The 17,566-nt window shown below is 36.8% G+C and overlaps 3 protein-coding genes across 3 annotated transcripts; all 3 read right to left on the reverse strand.

Annotated features, from left to right (window-relative positions):
- Positions 1–1,090: 1,090 nt before the first annotated feature.
- On the reverse strand, positions 1,091–4,190 carry LOC112529155 (uncharacterized protein DDB_G0280205-like). The gene is made up of 5 exons (XM_025140257.1): positions 4,109–4,190; positions 3,566–3,766; positions 3,218–3,478; positions 1,766–2,595; positions 1,091–1,495 (listed from the first exon to the last, which is right to left on the reverse strand). Exons 1-5 carry the CDS (start codon positions 4,188–4,190, stop codon positions 1,091–1,093), a joined length of 1,779 nt encoding a protein of 592 aa, XP_024996025.1.
- Positions 4,191–6,639: 2,449 nt separating this feature from the next.
- Positions 6,640–8,497, reverse strand: LOC112522200 (40S ribosomal protein S23). Its single transcript, XM_025131301.1, has 4 exons — positions 8,434–8,497; positions 7,177–7,332; positions 6,969–7,095; positions 6,640–6,883 (listed from the first exon to the last, which is right to left on the reverse strand). Exons 1-4 carry the CDS (start codon positions 8,436–8,438, stop codon positions 6,743–6,745), a joined length of 429 nt encoding a protein of 142 aa, XP_024987069.1. The 5' UTR covers positions 8,439–8,497; the 3' UTR covers positions 6,640–6,742.
- Positions 8,498–9,182: 685 nt separating this feature from the next.
- On the reverse strand, positions 9,183–12,544 carry LOC112522472 (interactor of constitutive active ROPs 2, chloroplastic). The gene is made up of 4 exons (XM_025131600.1): positions 12,460–12,544; positions 11,199–11,367; positions 9,546–11,130; positions 9,183–9,462 (listed from the first exon to the last, which is right to left on the reverse strand). Exons 1-3 carry the CDS (start codon positions 12,477–12,479, stop codon positions 9,568–9,570), a joined length of 1,752 nt encoding a protein of 583 aa, XP_024987368.1. The 5' UTR covers positions 12,480–12,544; the 3' UTR covers positions 9,183–9,462; positions 9,546–9,567.
- Between the last annotated feature and the right edge of the window lie 5,022 nt (positions 12,545–17,566).

Raw genomic sequence — 17,566 nt, forward strand, 5'->3', positions numbered from 1 at the left:
TTGTATCGACGAGACCTTTCTATCGGTGCAATTTGTAAACAAAAAATACATATTTTTAATGTATTTTAGCTAATAATTAATATGATAAGGGTCGAATATATGAAAAAGTAAAGGAAGTAAATTAAAACCACTAAAGTATTTGAAGGGTTAAAAGCCTAACTGATTTCCAACCACCATCCACAACTTTGGCATAGGTTTAATTCTTACTTTTTCATTTAAACTCCTTAAAGATTTTAATGTTTATTGTTTCAAACCATAAGATCTTATGGTTTTACCCCAAAAAAACTTATGATTTCATGTTTATATACCTTAAAAAATTTACACTTAGACCCTACATTTTTATGGTTTTACGGGAAACCATACCCCAAAGGGTAGGTTCGCCTATGCTTACGAAGTGAACATGACAAGGACCGAGAATCTTACGCGGTAAGAAGCATAACAAGAACCAAATATTTAACCCGATAATTGAGCGAGAAGACTCTACTAGATTAGCACCTACCGGGTAAAACCAACAATTCATTTTGATGGCCAAATATGTTACCCAATAAGTAAATGAGGATTGTGACTCTTGATGATAAGCGCTTGACCGGCCTCTAAATCTGTTTTGAACCAAATTCACTGTGATTTATTTCCAGTTCTGTGAGCTTCATTCTGCCCACCTTAAATTTCCAACCTACACATGAAGTCACCATTTTAAAACTCATCATCTTAGAGAAAGTTTTGGACCCAAGTAAAACTAGAACTCTTGAATCCACCAAATAATACAATAGTTTCTATATTACAAGCTTCAGGTGCTCTGATGTCACATATAAACAACTCGACTCTCCGAATGAACGCTAACCTGTTTCACAAAGAAGCCAAGTTAGCAGTCTGTTCACTTACCTCTATTCCCAGATTAGATATTTGGCATCATAGACTGCATTCTTGACACCAAATGGAGTCCTCAAATTACTCGTCATGGTCTTATCGAACATCTTTACATGGACATGAAGAAAGTATTAGTTAGAACATTGCTTAGGATCACTGCACTTGACAGCAATATTTGTGACTACCATTAGTCGTAACCATTCTTGGAATTTGATCATTCATGTCAATTTTGCTGATGAGTTGATTTACCTTTACCACTTCCAGCAGGAGCCATTTTGATGTCCTTATATTTGTCTTGCTTTTGATTACTGATTTCCATCCTCAGGGCATTTAGCTTACCTTTTATATCCAGAACTTCAGGTGACGTTAAAACAAGAGTTTTTACAGCTCTTGAAGCGCTGGTGATCGAGGCTTTTGCTTTACCACTTGATTGTTGTTTTTGAGAGGAGGGATTAGGAGGAGTCGTCCTAGTTTTTTGGGAATTTGATTTCAAACCTGTATGAGCTGCTGCAACTGTTCTTGGTGGTGGAACCTTTGTCGATTTTGCAACATTTGAGCTCCCATTTTTGCTCTGTGTACCATCATTTTCACGCAAGCCAGTCAGTAAGCAAGATTTGTACGACCTTCCCTGTATGAGAAGATAATCACCACACTTTCATGATCTTTTGAAATCAATAGTGGATTACACAACTAGTATATGACCAAGAAAAAGAAAAGAGAAGTTATTCCTTTGTCCCATAAAAGTTACATCGTCCGAAATTGAGAAGCCTAAAGCATCGTTCTTTTGAACTAAAGTCACCAACACTAATAAATTAAAATGGTAACAACTAGTAAAATAGAAAGATGTTCTAAAAATCCAAATTACAATAAGAAATGATAAATATAAAAAGGGACTCACCTCATTAATGAACCCACTCTTAGTTGAAGGTATTCCACCTCCCATCGATTGAACATGAGGTTGAGAGATTGAGCCAGTTTGTGGATGCAAGGCTGCTGGCTGTTTTCCTCTCCGGTCTGGAGTGGGATGGTTTTTCAAAGTTGATTTGGCAGAGGCATCACGGTTTAAGGGTCTGTTATGAACACTGGTACCTCTACTACCCCTTGATCTCGAACTTTGATCAACTGTAGAGATTGACGATGATGATTCTGACGGTCGTTGACTAATGAAACTAGCAGGTGATTTACTTGGAGAAGAGTTGGATAACCCCAAAGGTGATGAAGAATTAACTGGTGGTGGTTTATTCTTGAAGCTGATGCTCGATGGTGTTTTACCAATGCTCTGCTCATCCTTTCTTCTTGCATTGGTTGCTGAGGATTTCTCATTGTTCACAAAGGATCTACAAGAAGCACTACTACCCCGCGATGACCTTTGATTGACATCAGAGGTTGACGATGACGATCCTGAATTAGTAGGTGATGTTCTTGGAGAAAGTTTAGAAGGCAGGAGTTGAGATACTTTATTCTTAGCGCGGATCCCTGGAGGTGTTTTGGAGGTTGAATCAGCTGTAGCTTTACCAGTTTTGGAACTAGTGCTTCTTCTTGCTGAGGATTTAACATTGTCCCCTTTCGAAGTGCCAGAAGTAGCACCACCTAAAGGAGATGATCTTGTTGCTTCTGTTTTGATTGGTGTTGAAGAACCCAAAGGAGATAACGAAATCGGCGCACCCCTGTCAGGCCCAGTTACCTTTGATGCTTGTGTCGTTGCTGCTTTGGTTCCTTTCGGGCTAACTGCCGCATGCGGGTCAAAGTAAACATTAATAAGATTTAATAGGGAAGATTATTTATTTTGGATGGGAGAAACTGTAAGGTAAAAATGCATCTTTTTGTTACCAACGGCTCGTTTTAAAATACCATGATCATAATTTTGCAAGCATGTAAGTATGACGTCTGGTTCCACATGAACAAAACATCATTGTTATTGTGACATGTCCAACGAGAAAAGATAAACCAAACCACAGGTACCAGTATATCTATATCTTACTCAAAAGTAGGGTCTCTTGTACGTGCGCGTTTTTTTTTGCGAGGGGCGGAGATGTCCGTTAACATTTCCTCTATATAAGGGGTAGAGAGGGGGTTTCCATGTAGACCCCCTGGCTTGCGAAATCTTTTTTGGGAAGAAACCGGCATGCATGAGAAAAAAGTGTGCGAACATGCAAAAAGAATACAGTAACAAATTGGTGTAATTTAGACTGACTTGAGATAGATGAAGATTCAAGGTTGAGCATTAAGAAAAGTTTCTGGGTCTTGTTTACACGCTTGTATATGCCGCCGTGAACCTTAAATCGTCATTAATGCAAGTCATGATAGAAAATATGAGCAGAAAGATGTTTAACATAAAGAATATACTCACAGCGGCTAGGTTTTGCTTTTGAATCTCCCTCTCCTGATGACCGCTTGATGCTTGAATTAGTTAGCTTAGATGATCCGCTGGATTTTTGTATTGAAGCTTCCATCTTTTCGAACAATTTAGCCTCCAGAGTTTTATCACTTCCTAATGTCGAGATTGAATCCATTGACCTGCATAATTTCTCTTCAATTCCTTGTAACTGGTGTTTAACATCCCTCCCATCTCCTTCAGTCATGCTTGCCAACTCCTCAGCATCAAGAAGACCTGGGTAAAACAAAGAAGTGCAGGAGACAGAAGGAAAGCACTGATACCATAAAAATGAAAAACACAGTTTCTAGAATTATAGCACACCATCGTTGGTGAAAAAGGCTCTATGCCACGATAAATTTCTGCACATTTCAATTTTGACATCTTCTTTTGACCCTTTCCGTTCTGATGTTTCAAACAGTTGAGGCCTTAGTCCAGTCTGTTTACTGCTGCTAGCCATGTCTACTGTTTTATCAGTATCAACTGCTCCTGCTAACTCAATACTCGGTCCAGGTCCTGGAAGTCCTGCAATTACACTTAATTAGGGACATGATTCCCCACATATGTCATGAATAAAATAATCCACATTTTAATAACCCTGGACTGGAAGGCACAAATAGAGGTCCAATAAGGTATATGGTCAACAAAACGTCTAATAAGTTACTGCTAGAAAGTATGGAATTGTGGATGTTTATATGATCAATCAAAGAAGGGACTTGAATGATAGCTGTGAATAGATTTAACCAATAACTTAGGAACAAAAGCAACCAACTAGCTTCCATTAGATGCCAAAAAACGTTACAACCTCATATGCAATAAATCCAAACGTGATAAAAAGTTAATCAGCATTCCTTATTCCAGTATCACTCTTCATCTTAAGAATCCGTATTCCATCTGTCATAAAGTAAACGACAGAATCAGCATTCTTAATTTCAATACCAGTCTCCATCTTAAGAACTTAGTATTCCAACTGCCAAAGTAAAAAAAAAAAGCATATAGATATATAAACTAAAACAAACTTGCCACATTATTTACACATGCTATTTTTTGAAAGCATGGTTGTCTTCCTGATTAACTACCATTTTCCCTCCTATAAGATACTTGAAACCCATCTTACAAATATTGCGAAGTAATAATACAGTTAACTCACAACTCTTAGCACTGAAAAGCTTCGAACATCTTTATAATGTGAGGGCATGGGGACGTAAAAAGGAAAGAGAGGGATGGGGTTAGTTGGTTATTGGATTACAAAAGCGTTGTGAGTTATTTCAACTCCATATAAGAAAATATATTTTACCTATATAGTACGGTGACCCGTTCAGGAATTCACTCAACCAAGCCCTTTTAGCTAATCCAAGTTTTCAATTTTGAATTGACCTTTGGATAAAAATCCCGAAAATTTATATTTTTCCTTGAATGTGTACGAGAAAAAGAAACATATATTGGAGAGAATTTAGTTTTTGAACTAAAAATCCTAACAGTTAACATAGATTGCATATTTCTACCTTGTTACGAACTAACTAATCAAAACAGAAAAACAACAGATGTCAGATTTAGGTCCCTATTAAATAAATATGAAACAAACAATCCTTGTACTTGGTATCATCTGCAAATAATGTGTAATACAGTTCTTGAGCTACTGATTATGAATCATACACACAGCTAACAGGAGCTCCACTTTTTCCATCTTCTTTAATCATGCTCCTATAATGGTTGTATAGCTCACCGCACAAACCACAAACAATTTCATAGGTCCCAACATACCCCGAGATCAAGCTCAATCACATACTAAAATAGATTACTAAATTAAGTTCGAATGAACTGTATCGCTTGTGTATTTACACATTCTTGCTAACTAACTTAACAACCAAATAACTAACCAACTAAAATACAAAAATAACAAAGTGAAGGTTCCTAATAAATACACATGAAACTTATTTAGTCCATATACTTGATGTACTTTTTATATACTGCAATATAACTCAAAAACTGTCAAATTCCTTGTGAACCTTAGGCAACTCATAGCAACTTTATGTCTTTTCCATCATTCTCATAATTATGGTGAACATTGAAACAATCGATATAATTACAATATAGAACCCAAGTAACGCAAAGACATTCAACTGGCGCATGCAACTCATTATCACATTCCTTAATACGGAAAGGAGAGCACAATCTAAAAGGCTACATTAATGAGATCAACCAATATGTTATGAGCTCAAGAAAGTTCCACTGTTCAATGGCTGCCTAGGGATTTGGCTTGATTAATTGAACAGTCTGGACTTCAGAACTTCATGGTCCCTTACATCCTCCTTCTTTGAAATAAAAGATGCCCTAGATTTTGGCTTTGGTCTTAAAATTCAATATTTATTCGAATTAATACAATGTGACAGATTTTATGGCAAGTTTTAACCAAGATTAGTCTCTCTACCTGATGATTATTACAAATTCTAATGGGGCAGGTATTTTAAGAAAAGGTTTAAAAATCCATATCAATATTGAAGTTGAAAACCTCCTTCTACTGAAAGTAAAAATTAGGTGAAATCAAAGGACGACTACATTGAAGAAGCTGTTAATTCCTAATCAAAATATAATCACAATTGCTAGAACACAAAGGAAATAATCAAGTAATAAGGAATTAAAATCAAGGAATTAGAATAGCAAGAATAAGCTGAAACCCGAATGTAGGTTATAACAGGTGAATCGTGATTGAGTGCAGAAGAAGAGGAAACAGCGATTACGTGATCATGGATGACGCTTGATGCTTTCACACCCCGACCTTTCCCATCATTTTCTTTCATTTCAAAGGCCGGAGCATTGGCACCCTAGTCTTGATCCGAATGATGAAGAAAACGCCCCGATTGTTTATCAGATTGAAGATCAAATCGAAGGCGTCGAGTGGAAACTTCTGATTACGGAGGTCCATTGGCGGAAAATTAAGACCGTTATTTCATATGGAGTAACTTACATAAATAGTCCTCAAGTATTAGACAACTATAAGTTTTTTCTCCCTTTATATTTAAATTAGCCAATACCACTCCTTCCAATAAAACAATTTAACGATTTAGTCCCTCATCTGTTACCCCTGATGAAAATTGAAAATAAAACATTAAATTTTCTTATTTTAAATAATTAAATTCTTGAATATTTTCTTGATAAATAAATAATCAAAAATATTTGAAATTTGTTGCTTACTTTATTTTAACCTAAGAAGTTACTTGTATCATTACCAAGGTTTTACCGTTTCTAAATCCTAAGTTATTTCACCGCTTACAGCATGGTCCATTTTCTATCACCACCGATGACCAGCATAGACAAGATCTGTGTTTCTTTGCCACGGGAAAAAAGCAGCAAAAACACACAGCCACAAGCATACATAAACGTGAAAACCACAAGAAAGATGAATATGGGTGGTTTGGAAATCTCATTAAAGCGAAAACGGTAACATTTTAAGTCTTTTTAAGGCTTGAAAGACGAGATAAATAACTAAGGATGCTAGACTTAAGATCTTGGCTTCTCTTTCTTCTCCTTGAAAAGAGCCAAAAGAGAGACACCCGAAACCTTGACAACTTTGAATCTGACTCCGGGAATATCTCCGACAGCATGCCCCTTCCGTCCGAATCCTGCAATCAACACCTCGTCCTGTGCAAGAAATGAGTTCAAATCATGGTCAGGTACACATAGAAAGAAAGCTAAGAACCACAAAGACAGCATACAAACTACCGACATTTTCTTCGATGTAGTTTAAGCAACCATCATTGGGAACAAAGGCTGCAATCTTCTTTCCGTTCTTAATTAGTTGAACTCTTGCACACTTTCTGATAGCGGAGTTAGGCTGTTTGGCCTCAATACCACTGTTGAGATATCCATCATATTAAAAATCAAAGATTAGATTGATCAGGTGTAAACTAGAGGAGGAAGTAGTGAGTGCTTACATCTTCTCCAAAACAATGCCTTTTGCATGTGAAGAACCAGCAAATGGCTTCTTCCATTCGTTACCCAGGTGAGACTTCTTGTATGACTTGTCCGCCCACCTTTGCCTCCTGCGGTGGGACTTCAGCTTGCGACCAGCTCCCATTCCATGAGTCTTCCTGCAGTAATGCAGTCATGCACATAACAAAATAAGCGACTGCTAGAAAACCAAACATATCTTCAAGAAACTCACAACAAAATTGACATGGTATCCAATAAATCAGAAGGTGAATACTCCAGATCAAACACTACTATCAACTCATAAGCTGTTTGTATACCATTTTTCTAATTAAAACTGCCAAATCTTTTTCCTATTTATTCCCATTACTAATGAGTTTAATGTCAAATTTTGCTGCTAAATGCCTAAATCAATTGTAGAGAAGCCAAAACCACAAATGAAGCCAAACAGCATATATCCCATGTATGAGTTTGAAAATCTAGACTATTTTTTTTCAAATTACTTCATGACCATGTCATCATCCTGAATAGGTTACCACCACAAAGATGATGGAGCAGAAAGATAAATTCCATAGGTATGGCCAAATTCTATGGAAAACAGAGCCAACATCAAGTGTCATACACATAAATGGTTGATATCAACTTCATTTAACGTTTGTGGCTTTTTAACATTCTAACATAAGCATGAGTCATATAGACCGTTACACTCACAAAAATCATAATGACTAGCATACCATTCCCAATAATTATATAAAATACACTTGACACTTGCGAGTTAGGGGTCATTTACTAAACACTTACTTGGAAAGTGCTTACCGGATAAATTTCCTCATCGGATGAGGATGAGAAGGACCAAGAGTCTTACCAATGAGGAATGGAGATTCTTACCCGGTAAGTGAGGATGACAACTCTTACCGAGTAAATTGTTGTATTCGATATGTTTTGAAGTACTAAATTCTTAAGCATCAAAATAAATGATAGTGTTGATTCATATCGATAAGCGTTGTGATATCAAAATCCCAATTCTAAAATTCAACAAAAAGAACAATAAAAGAAATACTTACGAACCTATTTTTCAAGGTTACTTCATATCACATTTATACTTCCTCATGAAAACGGTAGATCAACCAAAAATATATAGTCTATGAACAAATGTATAAATCAACCACAAGATAAGATACATAAACCCCAGAGATACAAATCTGAACACGTAGTTATAAGTGTAGAAGAGGATAGGTTAGATCCATGAATACGATACGTACCCCATGTTTGCCCTGATGAAGCTGTAACCTTCCGAGTAAAAACCCTAATGCTGGCTACAAAAAGGAACGGCGATTTTGGAGTTTTATATCAAGGGAATGGGCTGTTTCGGCTTTTGGGCATTTGTTATGTTCGCTTTTGGGCCTATCAAATTTGTCTACAATACTTCTCAAGTTCTTATAAGCTTATTCTCTCTCTCGTGTTTGAAATTGAAACTGATCTCATCCCATGTATATTAGTTTGAATAATAATCCCATTCCCATCCCATGTATATTAGTTTGAATAATTTGGTTATTATATTTTTTGAAAGTAAATATTTGAATAACAAAATAATTAATGGTATATTTATAAGATCACACTGATATCAAGTATATAATTTTAATGATGGATTTAAATATAAATAAATCAATCACTTGCGTTAAATAATTTAATCAACAATTACAAAATCCTAAGAAGCAGTTTAACCTTCTTTTAGAATTAATCAAAATGTACACAAACTAACAGGAACACCAACTACAAGAGTGGTGTGGTGTGAGATTGATTTGAGCTTGGACTCCAAAAGTTAAAAGTGTCTGAAATGTCAGGTTCAAATTAAATGATGAATAAAAATTCCCTTGTAACCACAAAAATTTAAATAAGAAAAACCAAACTAACAGGAACACCATGGATAAACGTAATTAAGATTCTCAAATCTTTGAAACAATTTCTTGGATGCAATAACCCTTTTCCAAATCATAACAAGCCTTGCAAAAGCGGTAATGATGCTCTTGATAAATCAGAAATGGCGATGAAAAGACGTTAAATGTTGCGTTTTAACTAAAAATATTATTACAAACACTTGCATTCTCCATCATCACCACACGACATACGGCAGGTCAAAATCATACTCTCAAGAGTCAAAGTCAAACCCCCATTACAATTCAACTTCACTATACATAAAAGAAGCAAGCCTGCCTGCCTGCAACTCCATCCTCCCCAAAACATAATAAAACCTAAAACCCTAACAACTTCATTCAGCTCCAGTAACAAACCTGATCACCCAACAAAGACCACATCTTTAGAACACACCCACCAAAACAATTCAAGATTTTGATCAAGAATTAAGCAAATTTACCTGCTAAATGTGTATCTGAGAGTTACTTCTGGCTCTTCTTCAATAAAACCCCAATTTTCTTCAACATGTTGCCATTCTTCTTCTTGGGTGATTCATCTTCCATGTCCTCCGAAAATGGTGAATTCAACTTCCCACCAATGGTGTGGGAGTCCAGTGAACCTGTTCGCTCCACAAACTTCCCATTATTACCACCAGAAAGCATGGCGGCAGCCGCCTCTGCCGCTTTCCTCCATTGGTCCGACTGCACTTTCAATCTCCTCATCTCAGCTTCCATTTCTGCGTTTGCCGCCTGAGCTAATTCCAATTGCTCTGTTACCCTCGCTACTTTTCTACTACTTTTATCTGCCTCCTCTGTCAAATACTCCACTTTTGTAACTGCTTCTCTCTCAGCAATTTTCGCAGCTTCAACAGCTTCATCCTTCATCTCATTCTTCTCCATCATCAGTCTTTCCTTCTCCTCCGTTATCTTCTTCAACTCTGTTTCTTTATCCAACATGACCCTCTTCAGATCCACCAAATCAGCATCCAATCTCTTTACTTCCATGACATGCTCAGTGTCTTTCTCTGTTAATTCGGTTTTCTCAAGCTTTTCATTCAATTTCTTGTTTTCCTCGGATGTGTTTTGCAGTTTGGCTTCTTTCTCCACCAGTTTCGCCCTCAAGTCTTCCATTTCGGCTATTGATTTTTCCAAATTTGCCTCTAAGATTGCAACTTTTTGGCATGATTCGGATCGTGTTTGTTCCACAAGCTCATAAGCACTTCGAATCTGCAAAGTGCTTTGAATATACTCCTCTTGATATCTTTTTTCAGCTCCCTCCAGTGCCCCCTGTAACTTTTCCACCTCAGATTTCACACTGTTAAGCTCTTCTTGACCATCGACATCCCCTGCTGGATTCTCCTGAAGTTTGCTGACGAATCCTTCCAACGAATTCACTTGAGCTTTTGAATTCTCCAACTCCACCGTTAAAGAATGATAAGCTTCCATGGCTTTCAGATTTTCAGACCTGAGTGTCTCCTCTGTTGACTTTATGATTTCCAGTTGTTCTTGGGTTCGACTAACAGCTTCCAAAGCTCTAGCTTCAGAATCTTTGCTGTCATTCAATTGGTTTTTGAGTTCTTCAACTATAGCAAGAGTTTCAGATAGCTCTAGCCTTAAGGTCAGCATCTCATTGTGAGCTGATTCGGCATATTTAGCCTGAGCAGCTTCAGATTCTGCCACCTTTTCGAGCTGAATCTTGAGTTTCTGAATCTCACTCATGGCAGAGGATAAGGCAGCAGAATCCATAGAGTGGTGTTTCTGGACAGCCTCGAGTTCAGATTCCCAAGCCCTGTCGCGGTCCTGAGAGATCTTTCGGAGTTCTTGAACTCGGGATTCTTCAGAAGCCGAAATTTCGTCTAGCTGTTGTTGCGAATCCTGGAGCTTTTCTGTCATGTCCGCAAGTTGTTTTTTGGCCTCTTCAGCATCCTCGTTGGCCCGTTTCTTCCATGATTCTGATTGGCTTAGTTGGTCCTTGGCTTTCTTAAGTTCTTCTTGGAGATTAGCAAGCTGAGTTTCCAATTCAGACACTCTGCCAGGACGTTTTTTCTGCATTTTCACATAAACACTTGTAAAACACTCAGAAGTCAAATGTAAGACTCTTAGTATTGTTATACCTCGGATGTTGGAGTACGAGGTGACCGGTGGTCAGCAACTTTTGGACTTCTAGCTTTTGGTGTTCGGTTCGCCGGACTTTGAGACGAAGAATTGTCAGGTTCTGCTCCTGAAGCTTTGAGCTGCCTGGCGGTTTTCGGTGACCTATGTGGCACCTCCAAGGTTCCAGCTCTGTGTTTCCAGAGTCAGGTGAGTAACATACGGTGATCAGATACAAATCAGACATGATCATATTCGTAACTACAATACAGCTAAATTTGTTCTTATCACATACCGATTTAGATCTCATACTGTTGATAGCTTGTAATCTCTATAACTAAACAGCCTCTAATCTTTAATCATATTACTAAATATATTTCTGAACACATATATGGGATATTTCACATTCATATCCATATAAGGATAACCTTCATGGAATCAGTCTCTCTATCTCTTGGGGTAGAGGCAAGGTATGGACATATTCTACCCCCAGAACTACCTCCGAGTGAGATTTACTTGGTTAGTTTGGTTTACACATAAGGATCACTTAAATTAGAAGCAAATTCAGACAACTATTTGGGTTCTAAGATATCCATTTATAGTCGTCGTACACAACCATCAACAGAAGTACAGCAAGATCCCATATTGGCTAGGCAACATAGAAAAACTGTATCTAAGAAACCTATGATTAAGCACAGCATCACAGGGAACTTGCAGGTTGTAACACCTCTGTCCATTGCAACATTTGACTTGGTATGTGATTGTCTATTTGTCAAATGTCTAAAATACCCTTCAGTACCGTCAGGCAAATACTCTAATGGACTAATAATAAAATCAGCCATTTGCAACAATGATCAGGGAGAAATGGTAATTTTAGCTTAAAATTTTCCAAAACAGATCAGAAAGCACATAGAGATTAAACCAAGGACCATTCATTTAAAAAGATGTAAATGAATAAAAGGGTTTCATCTATAACAAACTGAAAGTGGATGGCATGAAACAGGATCTCATTGTTGAGTCCATATCAAAAAAGACCAACCCTTTTTCAGGGCTGCTCTGGAACAAGTATAACCTCTAGTTCGAAACAAACATACATTTCGAGTTATTGCCCTTGAACCCATCTCAAATCCAAAATCAACATCATTTTTGCTATTTTAAAGATTGGATCTATTTTTACGGCTACAAATCTTCATAAAATTACACTTGTTTCCCAGTGCACTGCGAGCTAGAAATGATTCTTGGACCATGATAGTTGTCAGATTAGAAGATGATAGGAGCTCATACCTTGACTTTGGAGTTTGCATTGTCTAATTTGCCCTTGAGTAAAAGCAATCCTCTAAAAAGGCCCACTTGAATAAAGCAGTTGACCCACAATGCCTATAATGTTTCCAGAGGAATGCTTGGGTCAGAAAGAAAGATTTGTTTATATATATATGTATGCAACACATATGTGAAAGGACAACAACAGAATGATGGCATGAAGGAAACCCTAACTTTAATCAATGTCAAATAGAAGAAAAAAACCAAGAAAATGAAGGTTTAAACAAACAACACAATCCTTCAAAGAAACTCCACATTCCATAAGAACCACCCCCACTTCCAACCAACCCAACAGCAAAGGAAATTAATACTCACCCCCCATCACAAAAACAAGTTTATATTCAACTTTCAAGTTTCCCATGAAAAATGTGATGTTTCTTTTTCTTGGAAAGTATTCAAGCTAATACTACTTTTTCTTTGTTGTCACTGTTGCAAAGTGCAGTTGGTATTGATCTTGATCTACAAGGCTTGTCAAAGGTTATTTAAGACAATTGAATAATGGTCATATTTTTACAAGGGGAGATGGAGAAAGGAAATGCTTGTTAACAACGGATATGATGAACTGTAATTGTTTTGATTCAATAAAAAGCTTGAGAACTACGTAAAGCTGTAAAAATGAAAGAAAAAAATATAGGACTTGGGAAACAGAATCTTTGAATTTGGAAATTTCTAGGTTGGATTTCCAAAATCAAGAACTGAATCTTGCTTTTGAGTGGAAGAGTAATAAGGAAAAAAGATGTAACAATTAAAAGAAAGACAAATAACATTAGACCAAACCATCTTTAACCTTTTTCCCTTTAACTTCTGTTTCACTCTTGAGTGCTTCTGCTGTATTTTCACAACATATTATTACACAACATCATATGAAATAAATTAAATGAAAAAACAGCATATAGGCAGTCACCAAAATTATGCTTTTACAACATACATTTTCTATACAGGGACTACCGACAAATGTAATTCTTGGTACATTATAATTTGTGGAACAAATAGTTATAGCTTACAACCTCGTATTAATATACTCCATTGTAGAAACAAGAAATGTTAAGATTGAAATCCATCATGGTTAAGACTTAAGATAGCTATAGAATTATCAATAATCGGCAAAGTGTTCGATCTTTAAGATGAAAACGTATATACACCGCCATGTCGAAAAAACGTCAAGCTTTTGACCTTGTAAATTCTAGCCAACATTTCTCAAATTCAAAAATGAGCATACAAATTTGTACTTTGGTAGCTCCAAAGTGTTCAGATTTTAATATTTTCTAATGGTTTAAAGACCCATCGATATTTTTGTTTGAATTGAAACTGTTTTTGACAAATCAAACACTAAAAGACTCATTACGCACTAGAAAATCAAATAGAAATATTTTGGGTTTAGCCAAATGACAAGTTTGACCATAAAAATCAAAGGATATCTCTAACTTTGGACACACATGAATAGTATTATTAATCATTATTACCTCAACAACATGATAAAGTGGCTTTCTACAATCTGAACCCTCACTAATATTCAATGAGAAAACAAAAGCATTAGTGGTCAATACCATGATTATTAAATACAAGATTTTTTTTCCCCTTGAGGTATGATGTGCAAAATCAAGACAAATAACCTAAGCCTAACAGTACATAGAATTTGATTAAAAAAAGAACAATGGCAGCTTCAATGCCACATATAGATCCAAATATGGTACTCCCATTCCCCAGTACAAAGACAGAAGTCCAAATTTGTTCCATTAGAAATCGATTTGCTAATTCAATCTTTAAAATCGAAGCATATTCTTTTTTCAGTTTCGATGGTGGGATTTTTGTCCACACTCCCTAATACTTGCAGGAATTCGTAAAATATGGTCATATTAACGTAATAATCTGCATCCAAGACAAATCTTTTACTAAATGATTTGAGCTTCGTTTTGGACAAGGGAGATACTGTGTAGTTTATTTATTGATCAAAATCTTTACTTTGTATGGTTCAAAGAATCCCCAACATCCAATAAAACTCACAGACTGACACCAAGACATAATAGGAAATGAGCCCAAAATAAATCTTGACTGGAAAGTCTCTCTAAAGACAAAGAAGCTGCTGTATTCAAGTTTTTATGATAGTGGATTTAATGCCATCTTAAAACTCACAGAGGAAAATATTAAAATAATAAATAAAATATATATTTTAACGGTAGAGGAGAAGCTCCCGAGATGTTGAATAAATTCAATTTTTGGAAGCAATTAGATCTACCAAACAGGTACTCTGAAGCACGCAAACACATACAAACAGAGAGAGACGCACACATTCATCTTTGGAGTTCAAACAGCAGCAAGCAGCAAGGAAAACGAGAAAACGAAAGCATATTGCAAATTTTATACCCAGATAAGGAAACGGTTAAAAAGAACAAATTTATGAAGTTAGCTAAGAGATTGAAGTTTTATGAAACAGAAAGCTGTATAATCTGGATTGAAAAATAAAGGGTTTAGCTAAAATGGGACGAAATAGCAGAAGATTTTTAAGCCATTCAGTAGTGATCAAAACTAAACAAAAGCTGCTACAAAATAGCTAAACCAAAACATAAAGAGTTAAAAACCTAAAGCAAACTCCCAACATTTCAAAGCACCCGGTTGGGAAAAGATGGAGAACTCTCGGAAGAAACAGATTTAAGCAAATGTAGCTGCAAAAAATAGCCTATGAACACTCGCAATGCATATGAACACTGTAAACTGTAATAATTTCAGAACACATATGAGAAATGAAGAAAAAGCACAACAAATCCATGGACTTACCTGAAAAATTGTAGTTGTATGGAAGTGAAATGTGGTGGTCTGCAACTGATTGGAATGAAAAATGGGAAAAGGAAAGTAGAAGAAACCCTAGTTTAAACCAGTGTTTTCTCTTGACTGAAGCAGTTCCCAAGTCACTCTTCTCTTTCTACAGGTGAGAGAGGAAGAGGAAGAGGTGTGGTGTGGTGTGGTGTGGTGTGGTGGGAAGGAGAGGGAGTTGAATGAATAAAAATGGGGTGGGGACTCTCTCTTCATTTGAGTTAAAAAAACACACGCGCCCTTTCAGTCACGCGCCTCAGGGCACGCTCCACTCACATGGTTTTGGTGGGATCTTTATCATTTTGAATTTTTTTTACTATTGGATATTTTGATCAACATTATCTTCATTTTCAAATTTATTTATTTATTTATTCTAATTGAATCATCTTCAACCCTCAAATTAGGATATAACTACATATCGTCTGAATAGGGACAGACGTAAACATCTCTTTTTGTCTTTTGACATTTTGGCTTTTCACTTGTTTATATATTGAAGTTTGGTCACGTTACATTTATCCCCTTAAGAGTGTTAAAGAATTAACGAGTTACTTGAGTTCGAGATTACTTGGGTTAGGTACTAGAGTGTGTTTCGATAATTCCTGCGTCTGATTTGTTCATTCAACTTATTTTGAACCTAACGAGCGAAAGTACATCTAATCTCACATGTATTTAAAAACATTTAGGTAGCGTTTGGTACGCAGACATGAGTGGATAGGACATGACAGAGTAGAACAAAAGGGTAACTAGACAAGCTACATCCAATAATTATTTGATTATTTAAAATGTTATATAATAGTTATAGTTAACACAAATAAAGTACATAATTACAAAATTTAATTTATAAATATGTGTACACAATTTTCATATAAATTAATAGATACGTATATAATGGTATCAAATTTGAATGAAATTTTTGATATAAGTAATGGTAGCAGTGGTGGCGGTGGAGGTGGTTTTGGTTATGGTGGAGGTGGTGGTGGCCGACAGTAGTAGTGGCAATAGGGTGGTGGTTATGGAGGTAGAGGCAGTGGTGGTTGGTGGACGACGGTTGTTATAGAGGACATGAAGATGGTGGATTGTGATGGTGCTGGCGGTTGACAACGGTGGAGGAGGTAGTTGTGGCTGATGTAGTAAATATAGTTGTAGTGGTGGTTATGTTGGAGGTGAGATGGCAATGAATGGTGGTGGCAGATGGTGCGGAGGAGGTTGTTGTAGTGGAGGAGGAGTTGAAAGTGGCCAACGATGGTTGTGGAGGTCATAGAGGAGGTTGTTGCGGTATATGAGGATTTCGAGGTGGCCAACGGTGGTAGTGGCGGTGGTAATGTGTGGTGGTGGTCGGTAGGCATGTAAACGAACCGAATGAACACGAACGTAGGCTTGTTCATGTTCGTTCGTTTAACTTAACCGAACAAACGAACGAACACGAACGAAAATCTTTGTGTTCATGTTCGTTCGTTTAGAAATCAGGTATGTTCGTGTTCGTTTATGTTCGTTCGTTAACATGTTAAACGAACGAACGGACTAAACGAACATAAATAAATATTATTTGAATTCAAAGTATATAAACAAAAGATTATATATTAAATTTAATATATAAACGAACATAACTGAACGAATATAAACGAACGTTCACGAACATAAATGAACGAACGAGACTCTTATTCATGTTCGTTCGTTTAACTAAACGAACAAAAAAAATTGTTAATGTTCGTTCATTTATTAAATAAACGAACACAAACGAACTTCCCGCCGAACGGTTCGCTGAACATTCGGTTCATTTACAGCCCTAGTGGTCGGTAGCTGATGGTGGTTGTAAAGGTGACAATAGATGGTGGCGAAGGAGATTGTTGTAGTAGAGGAGGAGTTGGAGGTGGTGAATGGCGGTAGTGGTGGTGGTCCATGGTCGACTGACGACTATAGTAGAGGTTGCGATGGACTTGGTGGACGGTGGTTGTGGAGGTGGTGGAGGATGTTGTTGTAGTAGAAGAGGAGGTGTCGGTGGTGGAGGATGTTGTTGTAGTGGAAGAGGAGGTGTCGGTGGTGGTGATGGCAGCCGAAATTAGAGGTGATGACCATTAAAACAAATACCATATTAATGTTATATATCAAACTATGGTAGATTAGTAATATTTTAGTTTATGTCTTATTCTTGTCTCATCTTGTTCCACCTATTTTGGTGGAACAAAAAAAAGCATCGTTTGTCTCATGTTGTCCCAATTCTTGTCCGTGTCATATGTCGCGGCAAACATGAGACAATATG

Source organism: Cynara cardunculus (assembly GCF_001531365.2).
Source record: "Cynara cardunculus var. scolymus isolate 2C chromosome LG 1, CcrdV1, whole genome shotgun sequence".
Taxonomy (NCBI): Eukaryota; Viridiplantae; Streptophyta; class Magnoliopsida; order Asterales; family Asteraceae; genus Cynara; species Cynara cardunculus.

What these genes read in the sequence shown, in the direction of transcription:
- LOC112522200 (XM_025131301.1), bottom strand. An exon ending in GGCATTGTTTTGGAGAAGAT is followed by an intron (nt 7,096 to 7,176) that starts GTAAGCACTCAC and finishes ATATCTCAACAG; the next exon opens with TGGTATTGAGGCCAAACAGC. An exon ending in TAAACTACATCGAAGAAAAT is followed by an intron (nt 6,884 to 6,968) that starts GTCGGTAGTTTG and finishes TTTCTTGCACAG; the next exon opens with GACGAGGTGTTGATTGCAGG.
- LOC112522472 (XM_025131600.1), bottom strand. Translation starts at nt 12,479, where the DNA reads ATGCAAACTCCAAAGTCAAG. An exon ending in ATGCAAACTCCAAAGTCAAG is followed by an intron (nt 11,368 to 12,459) that starts GTATGAGCTCCT and finishes CTGGAAACACAG; the next exon opens with AGCTGGAACCTTGGAGGTGC. An exon ending in CTCGTACTCCAACATCCGAG is followed by an intron (nt 11,131 to 11,198) that starts GTATAACAATAC and finishes GTGAAAATGCAG; the next exon opens with AAAAAACGTCCTGGCAGAGT.
- LOC112529155 (XM_025140257.1), bottom strand. Translation starts at nt 4,190, where the DNA reads ATGGAGACTGGTATTGAAATTAAGAATGCTGATTCTGTCGTTTACTTT. An exon ending in AGCCTTTTTCACCAACGATG is followed by an intron (nt 3,479 to 3,565) that starts GTGTGCTATAAT and finishes TGTTTTACCCAG; the next exon opens with GTCTTCTTGATGCTGAGGAG. An exon ending in AGAGTGGGTTCATTAATGAG is followed by an intron (nt 1,496 to 1,765) that starts GTGAGTCCCTTT and finishes CTTCTCATACAG; the next exon opens with GGAAGGTCGTACAAATCTTG.